The sequence below is a fragment of the Beta vulgaris genome, chromosome 4, assembly GCF_026745355.1.
Source record: "Beta vulgaris subsp. vulgaris cultivar EL10 chromosome 4, EL10.2, whole genome shotgun sequence".
In the NCBI taxonomy this organism is placed as follows: Eukaryota; Viridiplantae; Streptophyta; class Magnoliopsida; order Caryophyllales; family Amaranthaceae; genus Beta; species Beta vulgaris.
This window is the reverse complement of record NC_079205.1, coordinates 6,002,467-6,022,891: the sequence shown is the minus strand read 5'-3', so window position 1 is coordinate 6,022,891 and position 20,425 is coordinate 6,002,467. Positions and strand designations below refer to the sequence as shown.

Here is a 20,425-nt window from a genome sequence, read left to right as displayed (position 1 = left end):
AACCAAACTACCTTGATCATTGACTTTCAAGTCAGCTCCCAACACCAAACGATGTCGTTTGCTCTTCCACAGCAAGTGTTTGTACCTCACAGCAGTCGCCAACTCCACCCTAAAAATCGCCGTGGCGGTATCATTTTCCCAATGTACCCCTCTAGCATCAATATTTCCAACACGGTGTGTACCCTTATGGTGGCCTTGGTAGAAAGGGCTAAAATTGACATTTCCAATGATATCATTTTTATCATAAAATGTTACGTTAAGGGCATCGTAGTAAATTCCCTTGTTTATAATTCTGTTTTTGAGTTTAACATCGTAGTGGATAGTTTTGTTGTTGGTAGTTATTTCTTTGAGGGCAAAAACGTCAAATTCTTCAATGGAGCAAGTTGGAGTTTTGTGATAGAGGAGAAGCCATAGAGAAAGAGCACAGAGACCTAATGAAAATATACAACCGCAGCAACTACGTTGTTTCACTTCTTTCTTTTGCGCCATTTTTTTTAAAAGAACTTTTCAAGCTAGTTTACAAATGAGAGATTCAGGAGGAGAAGAAATGGGTTTTTGATATTTAGTTTGTGTAGTGAGAAATTATTGAATAGTGTATATAAATATGTGATGTGACTTTGGTTTCTATAAAAATTTGTTCTTTCTTGGAGGGTGGGTGATACCAATCTTAAATTTATATGCATAGAATAAAAAATTAAAAGAATGACTTAGGGAAGTGCTATGACCTATGTGAACTTCCAAGAGTCAACAAGCATCTACTTTGGGGAGGATGTAGAACAAGAAAGACTAGTCAATCTTATTAATGACCCATTGTATTTGTATCAGTCTTGAGAGTTGGGTTAGGAGGTGTGTGGTCCATTTTTGAGATCAATAATTGTCAAAAAAAAAAAAAAAAAAAAAAACTTTTGAAAAAAGTACCATGAGGAAATAGATAAGATTACTATCGATGAAAATGAATTTGTATGTAAATCTATGAAGAAAATCATTGCTTATTCTCTTTTTCTAGAGGGCCCAAACTACATATGATGGGCGTTGTCAGATCGAGACCTCTAATAGATTAACTTGACCTGGGTTGTTGGCATTCCCTTTGAGTTTGGAGGGATGATAAGGGGAAACCCTCTCTGAAGTGTCCCTAATAGGGATCGAACCCCTAACATTGAGGTTGGAAGGTTCTTTCCTTACCACTAGGCTTGGAGTTCATTCTCATGGTAATGTTAATTTTATACTAAAGTGTATTTTTCTTCATATATTTTCATTCCCATCCAATACCCCCTAGTAAGTGGTAATGAGTGGTAATGAAAATTACTTCCCCTTGGAGAAAAAGATAAATTTAGGGCTGAGATTACTTTCCCGTGGAGAAAAAACATACAAACTTCGGGTTTGATATTGCTCTCCACGGAGATTTTGAGGACGTTTCGCTTATAACATTACACTTAAAATTTATTCTCATTACCATAATTTATTAACGACTACCAAACAAACTGTGAAAATTTTATGGTGATAAACATATGCAAACTCCTTTGATCATTCTCTTTTTCTGGAGGGCCCAAACTATATAAGAACTTTTCAAATAGATTAACTTGACTTGGGTTGTGGGCATTCCCTTTGAGTTTGGGGGGATGGTAAGGGAAAACCTCTCCATAGAGATTTTAAGGACGTTTCGCTTATAACATTACACTTAAAATTTATTCTCATTACCATCATTTATTAACGACTATAAAAATAAGGTTCAAAGTTTTGTGGTGGTAAACATATATATGCAAACTCCTTTGAGCATATGTAAAGAGATTGGAGGAAGTATTATGAAGAGTATATTTTTCTACAAACTTGCACGAAATAAATTTGAGCAAACTTTCATCAAATTCACAAAAAACAAACAAAAGTTGCATTCCATTGCTTTCCCCTCAAAAAAAAAAAACGTTGTTTCGCCTTTTGTGGAGTTCTCGATGCCTTGAGGTAGGGCTGTAAGCTATCTTTAATATAATCAAACAGTTCTTGATGTCTATGATTTTTTTTTTTTTTTTTGTGTGTACGCCAATGAAGTGAATCCAAAACTGTGTTCTTTGTTTATATGAAGTATCTTTTGTTTGTTGCTCCATAAGAACTTTTCAAATGAACAAGAGGGCTAAAAATGATATTCAGTTCACCTTAATATTTGTACATTTCTTCAATATATGATAGAGTATAAATCTATTCCTGGGGCCTCAATCATAAGCTTAAGCTTTTGGTTGAGTTGATCCTGTGACATGGTATCAAGAGCCAACGTGACAAAAAGGTCACGGGTTCGAATCTCATCCACCCCGATCCTTTCGCAGTGGAATATTTAGCGCCAGGTATGAGGGAGGCCTGTGCTACATCCACACTTTAAGCCCAAAGGACTATTGCGTGAGGGGGCGTGATAGAGTATAAATCTATTCCTGGGACCTCAATCATAAGCTTAAGCTTTTGGTTGAGTTGGTCCTGTGACAATATAACATGATGGCCATCTTCTGTTCTTCTATATGAAGTCAAGGAAACAGTAATAAGTTACAAATGCAAACATGGAAAAGAATTTTTTAAAAAAAAACAGTTGAAAACTTGGTTTTGCTATATGACAATTTCTAGAGAATTACTATTTGCAACTCCCCTCTTTACTGAATCAGACTAATTTATTATTTTCTCCTCTATTTTTGTATAAATGGTCTGAAAAGTTGGCATTGTCGTAAAATGGGCTTTCATTTTTTTCGTTGCAAATGAGCCACAAGGAAGGGATGAAAATCGATCACAGTATCAATTCAGATTAGTTCAGCCCATTTTACGACTTTAGGGCCTTACAAAATTTCTTCAAAATATCTAAAAACTTGCATAGAATTCTGACTGCAAAAATTAAATGAGTATAATACTTGATCATACTATTGGAGACAATAACCTACTAAGTTTAATGGATTCATGCATTTCCAGCAAGCACATTGCCATGAAACATTCAATCGAAATCATCAAATTGCCATTTAAATGTAATACAAGACTCCCTTTTACTTGTTTAGTTGTTTTGTGCATCTCACCATAGATGCTAACTTCTCTTTCATGTCTTTGATTAAGCTCTTAGATATCAAACATATTAGCAAGCACATTGCTACGAACCATTCAAGGGAGATTCAAAGCGCCACTTAAATGTGAAAGAAGACTTGTTTGTACTTGTTTTATGCATCTCCACCATAGACGCTAAATTCTCTTTCATGTCTTCAGTTCCGCTACTAGCTTTAACATCTTCTACGTTATGCCACCAACATTTAATGCAAAACTGCTTACAACAACAACCATCTCGGCATTTGCTAGCTAATATTTCACACAAGTACTGCAAAATCAAAGGAATTTTTTGTAGTTGTATTGTACACCCAATTAATAAATAGGACTTTATGCTAAATAAATAACAGAATAACAAGATCCATCATGAAATCACCCCTAGTTACATTTCGAGAGCTAAACTTTCACCCCCCTACAAGTTATAACTTTATTGAACACTTGATTACCCTTAACTGCTCTCAGTAGTCAATACTCCTTTGATCCGTCTAAAGATGCTAATCCTATAATAACCCAACTTCCTGTCCTAACACCAGTCCCCATAGATTCCCGCCTAGTTGTAGCCTCATCTCTCCCCTCCGCTCGACAACCCTGCCTCAGCAGTCAGCTTAGCTCCCCCCCGCCCCCCCCCAAACAGACTGGTCCAATATTGAAAACCACTCATCCTTCAGAGCCACTATGCCAAAACCACTGTAAGGACTATAACACAGTGGGGGTCTGGGGGATGAAGGGCGGCTGCAATTCTGGGACTCGACATGGTTTGACGTTTTTGGGTTGGGGAGAGGTGATTTGTAGACAAGGTAGTTGGCTTTGCAGTGACTGGAGCAACAGTCAGGGCCAGCCGGCCAGGGTACGACAATGTTTGGTCCCAAGACGGCAAGACCCAATAGCTAATAAAAACTTATGTATAGAACCTGAAACAACAGTGGATATAGAATATTAGGGATAGGAGTACCTCAACAATATCACATCCGCCATGTATAGTCAAGGTAGTTGGATAGGTGCTCCAAATTAGACGATCCACGAAAGCTTGATTTATGCTACTCTTTTGCATCGCCACTGTAAGGTGAACCTTGTTCTGTTGGGAAGGCTGAATTGTTGCTCCAAATTCATTGAGTACATATTCCTCCTAAATTAATCAAAAACACACAAGCAAATTGTTTAACAGCACATCAGAATGAATAGTTCAGAAATCAAACATTGCAACAACTAATATCCTGTACCTCTATCCCTGAGAAAGACGCAAGGCTCAAATATATTTTTCTTCCTGCTATATGTTTCAAAAATACCTTTAACCAGACGAACCACGATGTGTTGAACTTACAATCAAGATAGAAAAGGAACTGAACAACACATTTATCAGTTGGTATGTTAAGTTCAAGTGATGATGGCACTTGGACCGCCTTATAGCGCAACTCCCTTAGATTTGGGCAATCGACAAAAACCTTCTCACAACCACGACCTCTGTATTTGAAATACCTCAAATTCGGACAATCAACATGAATCTCTTGTAGTTTAGTATTACATTTTATTCTTAACTTCCTTAGATGATAATTAGCTGCTTTGAACCAATCTATATCACTGTCTTTTATCTCAATATTTGCTTTCTCAAGAAGGGGAAAAATGGCTGTAAGGTCTTCAAATAAGAAACGGGATTCTAATAACGTCAGCTCCTTGATATTACGTCCACCACCTGAGGCTGAGTTGAGCGATAACTCCATATCAGGAGCACTGCAATGGAAACTCTCAAGGTTTACACTTTCTTTTATGTCAACTTCCAAAATCTGACCATACATCCAATCTGCAAGAGAGGCATTCTTTAGCTTATGAAATATTGAAAGCGTGAGAGTTTCCATCCCAAAAGTGCAAGATTCGAACTCTATAATTTCAATCCATGGGCAACTACTTGCCAAGTTGGTTAATGTTTCCTCATCCGCCACCAAAACACGTGAGAGCCACAAGTGTCGCAGAGAAGAATACATCCCGACCACATAATTTCCAGCAGTCAATGATAATCGACAACCTCGTACAGTAAGAGACTGCAACCATTTTGAAGAAAAAACTATTTCCGGGTACGGAAAATCATAACATGTATCCTCCTCATGCCTTTCATCATACCAATCATGCCAACAAGAGGCTTTTGTTTGAACAAAAATGCACAACTCCTCAACCTTAATCTGTCTAACTAGATTCATCAACCTATCAAGATCAGAAGACTCAGCATTAAAAACAACCACATTCAGTGTTAATTTTAGAACTGGTGATTCTTGTTGCTTGATTGTTAACAAGCAATTATTCACAAACTTCATGAAGCTGTCCCTTAATTCCTGGACTGTAGGCTCTTGTCCACTTTCAGCAGAAACTAGTAGTTCCAAAGCAAATAAATTCTGGTCAAAATGCAACGATTGCACAATGTTGTACGAAGAGAATACACTTTTCCAGGTCTTGGACAGAACGGATGTTCGAATAGCATCTTCTATGGGAAGGAGTGATAGTATATGGTGGTTTATATGCTGTGGCAACTCCGAGATCCAGTCCGAATCTACTTCATCCTGAAGTTTCTTGCTGTAATACATATTTCTCTCTGAGATTCTTGCTATCTTGGACAAAACGAATGTTGAGTAACAGTCTGCTGCACATGTAAATTATGCCACAAAAAGTATCAGAAACTGATCATTATTATGAATGAGGGGATGAAAAATGGAGAGCTTATCATTGACCATTATCAGACAATTTCCCAACAATTCTTGCTAAGCTATAAAAAATTAAAAAGACACTGTATCCAATCTGGTCTGGTCTATCCAATCTGGAAAATCGAAAATTCAATCCCATTTTCGAGTTTCGAATTTTTATCCGAATTATCCTAAATTATAAAGAAATATGGTTAAAAACAAGATGTATTTATGTTGGCTTAGATAAATATACATTGTATTGACGTACTAGTATATCATTAAATAATCTATTTTAAGGAGGCACGATGTAAGGTGGTCACTACTCACTCGTACAGTTATCTGAAACTTGGATATTGTAATGTGCCTGATGATTTGTTTTCATTCAGGCTGCAAACTCAAGTTAGTACCTATGTCTAATAGCACCAAAGACAACAAAAGAAACTACTCCATTGGAGTTTTTCGGATCAGTATCCTGTTGTCTGATTGAAATTACACCGACCCAAGATTTCGAGTCAAACCAAACCAGATGCCGGAATAGAACCACCTAGACTAAATGACCCATGTCACACATCACAGCCGAGCTGATCACACGCTCCACACTAGGAGCTAAATTGATCAAACATTCCACACCAGTAGGCCTAACAGTAAAACTAGTACACCACTAAATTTGACCTCCAACAAACCTTGTTCATGCTTAAAGATTAGAAAGCTACTAATCTAATTAGACTTAATAAGTTCATGCATTGCCCTCATGTGAAAGGGCTTCAAGAACCATAATTGTATCTAAAATTAGAGATATTTCTTAACAATTACTTGCATGATGATAGAAATCATGCATTATATTTTGAATTTCTTGCTAATTATTCAATCTCTCAAGAATTTCTCATGAGGAATTTATAAACTAACAAATCATAGACATAGTTACTAAATAATAAGTATAATTAACTTATTTACATAAGTGAACAGCATTTTCATTAAAAAGAAAATTCAGCATAACTTCAATTCACCCACTTGGGCAAAAGAAGTAAGAATTGGGAGAACATAACAAACGAAAATGAAGTTTATGAAGATATTAAAACATGCATGACAATAATGTGGTCTACAATCCTAGAAACGCCATTAAAGAAAATTCAGTTCACGCCGAAAATCAAAAAGGAGAAAAATTTAGCAAGAAATTCAAAGAAAAACAACATAATCAATAATACAAGAGTAAAAACAATAATCGAGAGGAAATAACAGAATTTACCAAAAAATGGGTGTAATTGCTGTAATCTTGCTAATGTAGGAAGAGACAGAGTAATAAATCTGCTGGGGGTGAGGTGACCCTGTTTGATCAGCAAGACAAGTAATTTGATTAATTTGTTGGAGGTCAAATTTAGTGGTGTACTAGTTTTACGCTTGCAATAATGAAAATAGTTTGTCTCGTACGACACCAATTATTTTTAAATTAAAATTAGGTAATAGTAAGCCCAATATTGCTACTTTTTTTATTTACGTTAAAATGAAGTAATTTGATGCTTGTAATAATGAAAAGAGTTTGTCTGGTAAGAGATCGCCTATTTTTAAATTAAAATTAGACAATAATAAGCCCATTATTAAAAAGAGAATTAACCCAATAGTCACTAGTTTAATCCATTAAATGACTAGTTCTACTTTTATATTAAAATTAGACCGTCTTTTTTAATAATTTTGGTAATAAAAAAGAAGAAGTAACTTGTGAGTTTATGACAAGAGATGAACGTCGAGGTCCTAGATAAGCTTTTGATTATTATTTGATAGAGTTAGTCATGTAAGAGATCGTTTACTTTTAAATTAAAATTAGACAATGATAATCCTTATATTAAAAACAGAGTTAGTCTAATAGCGACTAATTTGATTTCTTTTCATGACTAGTGTAATCAATTTGGTGATTATGTCTACTTTTTTTATATTAAAATTAGATTGTTTCTTTTAATAATTTTTGTATTTAATATAGCAATTTTTTTGATTTTTTTTTCACTGGGTCGTTACCAGATGTTAAGTTGTTGGAGGCGAGACACTTGTGTTTGGTTAATCATAACGTCATATAACCAATGATGTCTTGGTCTAGTGGTTAAGATTAAGGTGCTGTGAACGATAGGTCACAGGTTCGAATCCCCCTTCCCCTTCTTGTTGTCTTCGTGGCTCATATGGATCAAAATATCATAACGTCCTATACTTCAAGTTATAAGAGTCGGGATCAAGGGGTGATGCCTTGGTGGGTGCAACAACCCCCCCCCCCCCAAAAAAAATAAAATAAAATAAAATTTGTTCGGTTTATGTAATTTAGAATACCTTTTTTTGTTTTGGTTTCGGGTTTATGCCCCATATGTTTAGGTTATTAGAAGGGTATCATATAAACCTTATAATTAACTTTTGCCTTGTACTCCCTCTTCTAAACATAATAAAAACGTTTCTCTTCTGCCTGTGGATGCAACTGATATTATTAGTGAACCACGTCAATACTTGTGTTGATTGTTCTTTAATTCTTTGTTGCTTTATTGCTTTCGTTATAACACTTGTTAGCTATAGCGAAAATAGCTGCCTTTAATTATTTCAACAGGGGGTGATATCAGCACCAAAGCATCACTTGTGTAAGAATAAGTGCCTTGAATATATTGCCTTGAAGGTGTTTGATAAAATGCATAAGAGAAATGGGGGTTCTGCATCTGACCCGACCAGGTCGGGAGGATGTCTCCCGGGCAATTCCAGTAGTCGGGCCCGCAAAACGTAAGCCCCTTTTTTTTGCGCAACGCAATAAAGAAGTCTAACAGTTTCTCTCGCCTTTTCCACTTCCAAAACCCGCAATCCCTAACTAAGAAAGGGGAATTCCGTCGACTTATTTGGAAAAAGGAAGAAAATCACTTTGATGACCTATCGAGCGAAAATCAAAGAGAAAGTTTTCGCATGGGCTCATCATCTGCGGGCGGCAGGAGCAGCAGGCAAGTGCTTGGTAGGCCGCATTCCTTTCATCTACCCTAGGAAAAAGCACTTTCTTTTCTTACGAATGTTAAAGTCTTATTACCGAGTGCGAGCTGCTTTCTGTGGAAGGTTCGATTACGGGAAGGTGAACGGGCGAGCAAAGGGGATAAAATCCCCCCTGTGACCCCCCTTTCGGCCTTCCCCCCTTGACCCCCCAGCTCTACACTCCAGGATCTGAACAGAACAGCGAAAACGCCGCAGGCGCGAAGCGTGGTAGGCCTGCAGTCGGGCGCCGGCGGCTGACTCAAGTGCCCCCCGAACCGCGGGCGGAAAAAAGCGGACGTGGGGACTCGGGTCGGAGCGCGAGGAGACAAGGTTACGCGCTGGGTAGCGAAGCGCATCTGTTTCGAGTACAGAGGCGACGAGGGGTGCTAACCCGGCCACCCAACCCAGCAGGTCAGGGGTGGGCCGGCCATAGGTTCGAATCCTGCCACCTTTCTTGTGGATCATCCTGTGGTTACCGGATGCTTGGGATCCAGCTTGCCAAAGGTTTGCGGAGGTTGGAATGTGGTTAAATTAGCTGATTGGAACAAAGGGATGGATGGTAGAAGGCTGCCTGCGCTCAAAAGCGATAATTCACTTGTCCCCTTGTCCATGGGTAAGATGATCTTACGAGGGCGAGTGACTGGTAAAGTCATTCAATTTTATCAACATGGCTGCAAGTGGACCAGGTCATTCAGATTTCAGGTTCGGGTTCGGGATATAGATGGAATCGAGAGGGGGAAGTTCGCTCGCTAGCTATATGCTTAATACATGAAAATCCTGCTTGCTTACTGGGCTGTCAAATGATGAGGGGAGTTGAGAAAGAGAGGAAGCTCGTGCAAACCGAAAAAGAGATCCAAAGGAATCCGCATTGAGCTTTTTTCTTCCTTTCCGTCTTTAAACCTACCTCCCTTGCAGCTTTGGAAAAGCGAAAATCTCACCCGGTCAGGCGGATTTCGCCCGACCCGGTCGGGCAATTCGGCGGTTTTTGCGGGATACGCGTTTTCTGACGGGGATTATAAATAGGTTATTAACCTAATTGTTTTATACGACAAATCAAGTCTAATTCTCTCTGTAATATGGTTTTCCTCACATAATAAAATATTCTCTCTCTCTGCCCGTGGACGTAGCCAAATTGGTGAACCACGTAAATTTGTTGTCTGATTTTCATTGTTTTGTATTCATTATTTGTTTCTCTCTCACGTCTGTCATAACAACTTCTTGTTGGTGGTTCAATACAATCCCTCTTTCACCATCTGCTCATCAATTATAGGAAGAGTGCTGGCAACATTAGTTGCTCATGAAACAACCTAACCTCCTCCTTGATCATGGCCTGAGTGTTATGCCTAACACCATAATCTCTAACAAGCTTCACAATATAATTTTGTTAGAATATCCCAATAAAACAAACAGCCCACTCAGGGTTTTCCGAATAAGAGGACAATTAGCTCAATCAAAATCACACCACCCTTCAAAGCGGAGATTACTATCAGAACGAAATAATACTCCATATCTTAGATTTTTCTTCAAATATCTAACCAGTCTAAGAACTGCCTCTCAATGAACAATTTTGGGAGCCTGCATAAACTGTGACAAAATAGTACAACATTTTTATAAGAATAGTACAACAATCTTATTTATTACTATTAAATTATCTTAATCTAAGTACTATTTCATTTTATTGGGTCAAATATGGGTTCCAAGTCAGGTAATCCAGTACATGCAATTAAGCAAAAGTTTATGAAACACCAATTTTTGCACCTGATTTAATTTGTACTGACTGAACCAAATAGGTACATACAAAATTACAAATACTTCACTATTCTCTCTTTATTCAACCATAATTTTTACATTCTAGGAGACTTTGTCTAAAATTGGATTACAGTTTACACGAGTGGATACATACATACATACAAAACTTCATTTTCTATCAACAATTGGTAGAGAAGTTGAAATCAATACAAATAATTAATAAATCAAACTTAAAAAACATTCCATGATAACATACATATGATCATGAAAATGAAAATGAATAATGAAGTGATCAAGTCTACCAAGAATGAAAGAAAAACAAAGTAAATAGAATGCCAAACAATGGAACAAAACAGGCCATAAAATTCCTTGTAGCACCAGATGTAAGTCTAACTCCACTACGAAACTTTCTCTTAATCAAATTACCCTGAGCATTGACTCTCAAGTCAGCTCCTACCATAATATGGTATCGTTTTGTCTTTGAAAATATATCATTCTCGAACCTCACGGTGGTTGCTAGCTCCACCCTAAAAATCACCGGCGCCGCGGCCGCGGTAACATTTTCCCAATCTACCCCTCTAGCCTCAACATTTCCTATACGGTGGATGCGGTTACTGCTAAAATGGCGTTCGTGGAAGGGGGGAAAACTGGAATTTCCAATGGAAAAACTAGCCAAGTTATTAGGTTTGTAATAGAAAGATAGGTTAAGAGTATCATAAAAAATTCTTCTTCTATCATCCCAGTTTATAAGCCTTAAATTAAAGTGGATATTATTATTGTACCGATGAGATGAATTGGTAGACCGAGTTTCCTTGAGGGCTGAAACAGTAAACTCTTGTATGGTATACTCGGGTGCATGATAACGATAATGAAATATATAACCACTTGTAACTGTTGGCTGGAGGAGAAGGCAGAGTAAGATGGCGGCGTATACGCAGCCGCTGCGACAACCACCGTGTTTAGCCAGCTCCGACGACATTACTTTTTTAGACTTGTGTACCAAGAAATTTAATTATTATGACTCTTGAGAATTATTATTATGTGTGTGTATGTTTTTTTGGTTTCTATGGAAATAAATGCCATGTTTCCATCTGTCTTGATGTTTAGAATTTATATTGTTTGGGCTGAGAGCAGGTGATCATAATGGATATGAATATGAGTAGAAAATGCAATTTGGGAAATTTTATAGTTGAATAATCATGCAAGTCCAACATTAATAAGTTTTTAAAAACAAGATTAGTTGCATGTGAGAGTTTGTATTAGTTTATGCAAGGATTTGAGCAAGTTGAGTTGAAATAATAGCCATCCAACATGGAATATAAATAAGGTACGTAAAATGATTGAAAACGAAACGGAGGTTCATCAAGTTGATCAAAAAACTTCTAACGATTTAAGTAATTTACATTACGTTCTTTATTCAACAACAAAATGATGATCAAGAATTTAGGGCTCGTTCGTTATCGTTTTCTGTTTTCAGTTTTTTTTTTAAACAAAAAATAAAAATATGGAAACCAAAAAAAGTAGTTTCCAATTTTTAGTTGTCAGAAAAAGTACCTGGGTATTCCTACTGTGAGTGGTCGGTCAAAGAAAATGGTTTTTCGCAGCCTTCTTGATAGACTATGGAAGAAATTGGGGGGATGGAAGGAGAAATTGTTGTCTAGAGCAGGGAAGGAAGTGTTATTAAAGGCGGTGATTCAGGCAATTCCTACATATCTCATGGGTGTGTACAAGTTTCCAGTGGATGCTATTAGTTCAGCTATGGCTCGATTTTGGTGGGGTGGCAAGGGGGAAGCGAGAGGTATGCATTGGCTGAGCTGGGAGAAACTTTGTAAACCAAAGTGTATGGGAGGTATGGGTTTTAAAGATCTTGCTGTGTTTAATGATGCCCTTCTCGGTCGACAAGTTTGGCGCCTTATCCATTTCCATGTCTCTCTCCTAAGCCGTGTCATGAAAGCGAAATATTATCCTAATTGTGATGTGCTCTTTGCAAGCTTGGGGCATTCTAACAGCTTTTCATGGCGAAGTATATGAAGTGCTAAGAGTTTGGTGAAAGAAGGGGTGATGTATCGAGTGGGTCATGGGAAGATATTGACATTTGGAGTGATCCATGAATCGGTGATGAGCGGGGACGGTTCATTGAGAGTGCCGTGACGGAAGATTTGAAGTTTGCAGGAGTCTTGATTGATCATGAGAAAATGGAGTGGAGACTTGATTTGGTAGAGCGATACTTTAATGATAGAGATAAAAGATGTATTTTGGCTATCCCTCTTAGCATTCGAGGTGGAAGGGACGAGTTTATGTGGGCTTACTCAAAAGATGGGAAGTATACAGTGAAAACAGCGTATATGCTCGTAAAGGGTGGTAATCTCGATGATTTTCATGGGGAATGGGTTAACATTTGGGATTGGGACGTGGCCCCTAAAGTCCGCCATTTCCATTGGCGAGTTTGTACTAATACTCTCCTGGTGCGTGCGACGTTGAGGCACCGCCACATCGCCAGTGATTGCTCTTGCCCATAGTGTGTTGGGGTGGATGAAACCACCCATCATGCCCTTTTTGAATGTCCAAGGATACGGCAACTCTGGCTCGATAGTGGGTGTGGTGATATGATTTCAGGTTGTGAAGGAATGGGTCTCTTAGATATGCTAGCAAGTTGGAGTGAGTTGGACATGAAGATGGTCCAAAAAGGCTGTTATTTGGTGTGGAAGCTATGGTATGAAAGGAACAAGTTCGTCTTCGACGATGTGATTACTCCCCTAGCCATTGTAGCTCAGTGCATTCACCGTCAAGTGGAGGATTATAACGCATATTCATGCAAGATCTATGCAGGCCCACGGAAGAGTTCAGCGTCCAGTTCAAATGTATGGTGTGCGCCAGCCTCGGGAGTGGTGAAAATAAACTCAGATGCATCTTTGAGTGAGGAAGGTTGGGTTGGCATGGGCGCCATTGCACGCGACAACACTGGGTCGGTTCTTTTCTCGGCGGTGAAGCGTGTTAAGGCCTGGTGGCCTCCGGATATTGTCGAAGCTAAAGCCATTCTCTTGGCGGTTAGCTGGGCTAGAAGACAAGGTCTTAAGAAGGTGGTCTTTGAGTCTGATGCTCAAGTCCTTACCTCCCGTCTATCCATGGCAGCCATCTATTTTTCTGACTTAGATGCCATTCTTGATGACATTCTCTCTCTTGTTGCTGACTTTGATTTTGCTAGCTTCTCTCATGTTAAAAGGGATGGGAATTATGTCGCCCATCACCTTGCTAAGGTAGTGTCGTTTGGTTATGAACAATGTTGGGTGAATCATTGTCCTAGTGTTGTTGCTCCTTATGTACTCATGGACAAATTGTCCCTTATCTAACGCACTACGCTTTTCCCTTCAAAATAAAATGACTAATTTTAAGTTTATTATCCCCTTATACCATATGACTTATATATTTATAAAACCAAAAACTGAAAACTTACCGTGATGCCGAACGGGCCGGGCCTTAGATAAAGATTATGTTTTTCTTAATAAACAAAGACCGAATAATATAAGAATTTTGATTTGGATGAGATCGTTATAAAATTAAGGAAGGTGTTAGGAGGGAGGGGAACAGTGTTTTTAATTAAATATCATGATCTCATAGGTGCTAAGTAGTTTGAACATCAAATTCAGTTCATACTTCATCGTTCTTTTACTTTATTTATTTTCTAAATTCGTCAAAGGGTTTAATGCTGACTCGAGGTTGACTAAGACCTCAGTTTTGCTTCCTTGGTGATCTAGAAGTGTTATGCACTAGGTGGTTTTTGTCGATGTGATGGTGGTGATAGATTTATGTTATTTGAGGCAATATTTATGATTCAAGGACTACATAACTTAGTGGAATATTGTCGGGGTAATAGAGATGATTAGCAAGTTTCATTTGTAATGCATGACAAGAAGTTCATTGAAGTAGCAAAATTGCTTGAGATGCAAGAAAAAAGAGAAACCTGAGTGCAACATTGCACGAATAATGGCAATATGGCATGTCTGTGTTGCAACATATTGTGACACATGCACATTAAACAATTGAGATTGTTACCAACTGGGCTTGGGCGTGAGACGTCGTGAGTGGTTAAGGGTCTCTCGTTCCTTAATTAAGGTTTTGAGTTCGAGTCTTGGATATGGAAAAATATCTAGCCGGGAGGGATGTTGTCCTTTAAAGTACTCATGCAAATTCCCGCGGGAGATTAGTCCACTCGTCGAAGGCGATGGGAAACTCCTCAGGAAAAAAAAAAAACAATTGAGGTTGCTACTTGCAGGCTTCCCGACCTATTTCTTTGACCGAGTCTACAATAAATGTAGATCTACCACCACTAACAAGGGCGGTGCGACCGGGGAGACTGCGTAGGGCCTCCGCCAGTTAGGGGCCTAAAATCTGGTATGGTATATTATAACGACGCATCAAACAATGACAAGTAAAATTGCTTTGGTTTAGTGGTGACTGCTTTTAAATAAAACCCTCTAGTCATGGGGTTCAAATTTGGTATGGTATATTATAATGACGCATACTTCTATTCTTATTTCTTTTCTTTCCACTTTTTTTTTTTAAATATTAATTAATTATATTGTTTCTTCTTTCTTAATCTAGATTATTTTATTCCTTCAAAAAAAAATATACTAGGAGAAAAATTAGTTTTAGCCATCATCTATTGTATGTACTCCGTATATATATAGAGAGTCAAAAGAACGGGCCCAATTTTAAAAAATTGCACAGGACCCCGAAAATCGTTGCCACGGCCCTGACCACTAATCACCACAACAATAATATGCAGATGCTGGAATATCAATAATTCATCTTGTTAGAACAGATATTTCGCAAAGGCAGAAAAGAGATCTTTCAAGACTGTGTCGTGGTAGGAGACCACTGACTTGAAAGCAATTACGGCCCGACAATGGTGGTTATCGAACTTGGCCGGAATGCTCCCCAAGGTTAACACAGTAGCTAAGTATGCCACCACTAGCAAACTGAGCTTTGGAGAAAAGCACGAAAACCCAGGAAGAGAGAAGAGAAGGAAGAAGAGAGTGTTTTTTGTGTGTAATTAACTAATCATAAGGCACCATTTTTATAGGGAAAAAACAGGCCTAAAAATGGACAGCAATAAATGGGTGGATCATTAGGGATTTGCTATGAATATTGTAACAGTCAAAATGTTATAGAATTCCAATGGTCACACACGCGCAGCTCCCGGGTCCAATACTTTAGTTAAGTTAAGTTTATTCCCTAAAGCCCAAAGCCCAAACCAAACATGACATCCAACCACAAAAACATCTCTAGAACCAACTCAATAGAAGGAAGGAGTGAGGGAATATAAAAACAAGGAGAGATTCCCTCCCACAAGCAATGTGGGACAAACAACAAAATGAGCCAAGGTTTTTCCAAGCCTTAACTCCAACACATCTCAACCTTTTGTAGAGAATTAGATATACATCACAAGTTTCTAGTCTGCAATACATATAAACACTTTACCTTCCATCTCTTTACCATATCTATACAAATATATTAAAAGGCGTGCGAAAGAAAGGTTATGTGCCACGTGGCACTCTCCTCAAATTTTTAACGCAAATGCTTTATGTTCATGTACTCCTCATTTTTTTTAAAATATGAGGGTGCAAGGTATCGAACACGTGACCTTTGAAATGAAATGTAAGAGCTTAACCATCAATACACTATGACTTTGTTGTTTAATGTTTCAAATAAAATATGATAAGGTCTTGTAATAATTGTAGTTAACTAAAAAGACTTAACAAGTATATACTCCTTCCTTTTTCTTTTTTTTTTTATTCCTACATTGTTGTATGTACAACAAATTATGCAATGTCATTTTCAAGCTTCTTGGAGTATACTTTTTGATCCATTTAATGTAAAATAATGAGAAAAAGTGAAAGAATAGTATTTTTGGGTTGAAAAAGAGAAGAACAAATATAAAAGTATTACTTTATGGTGGGCCAAGTAAATAAGGAAATGTAGCAATTAAAAAGAAACAATCATTTAAGAAAAATGTAGCAATTAAAAACAACGGAGGGAGTACATCTTCAACACTCATATTATGTAACTTACAAAAGAATATTAATGTCATAATCTCTTATCACAATTCCTTTTAAGGCATTGTTTTCAAACTCAAAGCTTTCAAAAAAAATTTACTTATCACGTCGTGACGTTTATCTTTCAATTTCTTAATGGACAAAAAATACAAAAGTTAGCAAAATAAATTATGAAATAAAAAATAATAATATATTTGTTTATTGTAACTGACCCGAGGCATCGCCCGGGCCAAAAAACTAGTTGAGTCGTTATTTCAGTGTTCTCTCCTCTGCCATTTAGCAACCATTCATTTCGTTGCCCATTTCAATTAAATGGGAATTTCAATTTACTATTCCAATTAATGGGCTGAAGTTTCTTGTTGCAAGAACATGTTGATATGGGATCCGAAATGAACTATTCAGACTCGAACCTAATTTGTACTCGATTCAACAACCCATAATGATCAGTCCCAAATCAACTCGAACTATAACATCTACTATGATTCTTAACTATAAAATGAACCAAATTTTGATACCTTTTATTTTTTGTTATTTATTTTAATATTTTCATCCATCTATTATTTGTAATTGCAGGCTTAAAATCTTTTATTTTAGTTTTTTTTTAAATTTTTCAATCATATAAAATGAAATAGCTAATAACCTGGTCCATAATAAATCTTAATCTGTCTTGATCCTATTACATATACACGAAACACACCTGATCCGACAAGCAAATTATTCAAATCACCCATTTACCACCTTGATTGAGTAATCTATTACTCACCCATATACACAACTAGGAAACATCCATTATTTCAGAAGATGTTGGTATAGATATGTGAGGATAATACCTGTATATCAAGCTCTCAAGAACCCAAGAGAAACAAATAAGGACATAGACAACATCATCAAAGACATTGGGAGATTAGCTAATAGTTTCAACTTTGTTTGCTGTAAGAAAGTAAAAAGAGAAGAAGTCAACTTAGCACATAACCTAGCTATTAAAGCTAGGAAAAGCTAATTGAGTTCTCTCAGTTATTTAGTTGTTTTACCCATTGTCCAAAAAAAAAAACATGTATGACAAGTGGACAACAGTCTTTCATTTAACAATTGAAGGTTTGACCAAATCAAAAACTTTAACAAGATTTAATATTATAATGTTTGATAAAACCCTATTCTCACTTTACATACTAGAGGTTACAATAGGATACATAGTGTTTATGTACATTCATCCAAAAAAAGCAATAGCAAAACAATCAATTCGATCAATTCTCTTCTATACTACATCAATTATTATACATCAACTTCTTTGAATGACTGTATCGTTCCAATTTTATCAGATATCCCCGAAGAGACATCATACATCAACTTTAGGAACAATAAAACAATCACAAAATAAATTAAAAAAAAAAAAGAAAGTTGGAAAAATGAAATAAAAATGAATAATCCAGCCTAGCTTAGCTAACTACCAAGAATGAAGAAAAAACAAAATACCCACCAACATGCCCACCATCTCAAAACGACCAATTATATTTCTTCCAGCTTTAGATGTTAATTCAACACCCTTATTTACCAAACTACCCTCATCATTAATTCTCAAATCAGCTCCTATCACAAAACGTACTCGTCTCGACTTGAACAAAGTACTAACTTGGTACCTCACTCCTGTTGCTAACTCAACTCTAAAAATTACCGCGGCAGTAACATTTTCCCATTTTACCCCTCTAACTTCAATATTTCCAACTCGATGATCACTACCATATCTACGTTGATAAAAAGCTCTAAAAGTGGCATTTCCAATAGGAAAACTGCTGAGGTTAGTTTTGTAATAAAATGTAAGATTAAGGGCATCGTAGTCCATTGACTCCTTATCTAAATTCCTAAGCTTTAGATCAAAGTGTATAGTGTTGTTGTATTGAGTTGAGTTGGTAGACTCTTTGAGGGCAATACCGGTATTTTGTCTAAGGGCAAAAACGGTAAAGTCTTCAAGGGTTATTTCGGGGAGAGCGGTTGCGAGGTGGAGGAGGAGGCAGAGGAAGACGGTGGCGTTTAAAGTTATTGAGAATACGCCGCCGTAACAACAACCGTGCTTAGGCTTTGTCATTGGTTTTTAAGGGTACGTAGTCTACGTACGTACTCAAAATGTGTAATAAATAGATTGGTTTTGTTTTTGTATGTTTTTATGGACGTGTCTTGGTTTTTTGAATTTATAGTTCTATAGCAAAGGGAAATTTGTCAAAAGAAAGTCAGCTTGCCATGTAAGTCAAACTTGGAGTTCCTGTAAATTGTAATGCAAAACTAGCTGTTATGAGTATTATCATATGCCAAGATATGAGCAACTTGAAATACTTCAAATTTTTTAAGCTAGCCATCCAACGTAGAATAATGATACTACTAAAAAATATTATTCCCTTCAACAATGCAAAACTTTCATTTTAGCTTAGCTTTAAAGGGCAACAAGGGATAATGGCCAACAAAAGGATTAAAGTTAGGAGAATTTGTAAAAAAAAAAAAAAAAAAAACTTTTGCCAAAGAAAATCACAAACTTAATTTTTCTTGCAAGATGAAACCTATTCCTATTTTTCGTTGTGGTTTTTGAGATGAATAGGGACGGTGTTGTAGTTAATGAAAATACGGGTTAAAAAGAAAGATAGAAGGGTCATCGCCGGAATTGAGAAAAAAACACACCGGAAAATGAGAATAGATTTCTTCTTGTAAGAAAATTTTAGTTTGTGGTTTCTTTTTGCAAAGAATGTTTTATAAGGCAAAATTGAACCTTCAAATGTAGTTTTGAAAATTTTCCTTAAAGATAATTTCATTCATCAACATAGTGCGAGCAAATAGATATCAACTTCAACTATTTTCCGACTTGGTCAAACTGGTCCTTTAACAATCTAACACGACATCAAAATATCATCAAGGACCAATACGAGTGAAACTTGAGATTATTTATAATTAAATCAAATTTGAGATTAATATTGAAGAACATCCAAACATAGAATTTACGGTAATAATCATTTCGCCTTAAAAAATTAAAAGATAAAAAGAAAGAAAACCAATCAATCCAATTCACAAAAAATGAATGAAAACCAAAATATCCAACATACCCAAAAGCTCAAAACGACTCTTATTATTATTATTTCCAGCTTTAGAAATAAGTGTAATTCCTTTATTACCCTTCCCTTTAACCAAACTACCTTGATCATTGACTTTCAAGTCAGCTCCAACAACCAAATGATGTCGTTTGCTCTTCCACAACAAGTGCTTGTACCTAACAGCCGTGGCCAACTCCACCCTGAAAACCATCATCGCGGCGGTAACATTTTCCCATTGTACCCCTCTAGCCTCAATATCTCCAACACGGTGAGTACCCTTATGGTAGCCTTGGTAGAAGGGGCTAAAAATGGCATTTCCAATGAAGTTATTTTTCTCGTAGAAGGTCACGTTAAGGGTATCGTAGTAAATTCCCTTGTTTATAATCCTGTTTTTGAGCTTCAAATCGTAGTGTACATTGTTGCTGTTATTGTTGTTGGTAGTAGTAGTTTCTTTGAGGGCAAAAACGTCAAATTGTTCAATGGAACAAGTTGGGGTTTTTTGATAGAGGAGAAGCCAGAGAGAGAGAGCGGTGAGGCCTAATGAGAATATGTAGCTGCAGCACTTCTTGCATAGTGTCGCCATTGTTTTTTTTTTTTACTTCTTTTGAAGCTAGTTTACTTACGAATTGAATGAGATGAGGATAAGAATATATGGCTTTTTAATCTCGTTCAGACGATTGAGAAATGATTATAATGTATGTCAAATTTCATGTCTATGTCATTAGACATTAGGATAAATCTAAAGAATGACAATTAGGATTTAAAAAAAGTACAAAAGTAAACTTCGAAGTCAATACACCATTTATGATTTAGCATGAACTAACACGGT

At 36.9% G+C, this 20,425-nt stretch overlaps 4 protein-coding genes across 4 annotated transcripts; 1 reads left to right on the top strand and 3 right to left on the bottom strand.

Annotated features, from left to right (window-relative positions):
- Positions 1 to 2,715: 2,715 nt before the first annotated feature.
- On the bottom strand, positions 2,716 to 7,101 carry LOC104907149 (uncharacterized). Its single transcript, XM_010696037.4, has 4 exons — positions 6,979 to 7,101; positions 4,284 to 5,692; positions 4,016 to 4,189; positions 2,716 to 3,334 (listed from the first exon to the last, which is right to left on the bottom strand). The coding sequence occupies exons 2-4, from the start codon at positions 5,634 to 5,636 to the stop codon at positions 3,113 to 3,115; spliced, it is 1,749 nt and encodes a 582-aa protein (XP_010694339.3). The 5' UTR covers positions 5,637 to 5,692; positions 6,979 to 7,101; the 3' UTR covers positions 2,716 to 3,112.
- Positions 7,102 to 10,659: 3,558 nt separating this feature from the next.
- Positions 10,660 to 11,527, bottom strand: LOC125496314 (uncharacterized). The gene has a single exon (XM_048641814.2). The coding sequence runs from the start codon at positions 11,443 to 11,445 to the stop codon at positions 10,765 to 10,767; it is 681 nt and encodes a 226-aa protein (XP_048497771.1). The 5' UTR covers positions 11,446 to 11,527; the 3' UTR covers positions 10,660 to 10,764.
- A 529-nt stretch (positions 11,528 to 12,056) lies between these two features.
- On the top strand, positions 12,057 to 12,497 carry LOC125496444 (uncharacterized mitochondrial protein AtMg00310-like). The gene has a single exon (XM_048641897.1). It carries the CDS (start codon positions 12,057 to 12,059, stop codon positions 12,495 to 12,497), a length of 441 nt encoding a protein of 146 aa, XP_048497854.1.
- A 7,073-nt stretch (positions 12,498 to 19,570) lies between these two features.
- Positions 19,571 to 20,179, bottom strand: LOC125496443 (protein NDR1-like). The gene has a single exon (XM_048641896.1). The coding sequence runs from the start codon at positions 20,177 to 20,179 to the stop codon at positions 19,571 to 19,573; it is 609 nt and encodes a 202-aa protein (XP_048497853.1).
- Between the last annotated feature and the right edge of the window lie 246 nt (positions 20,180 to 20,425).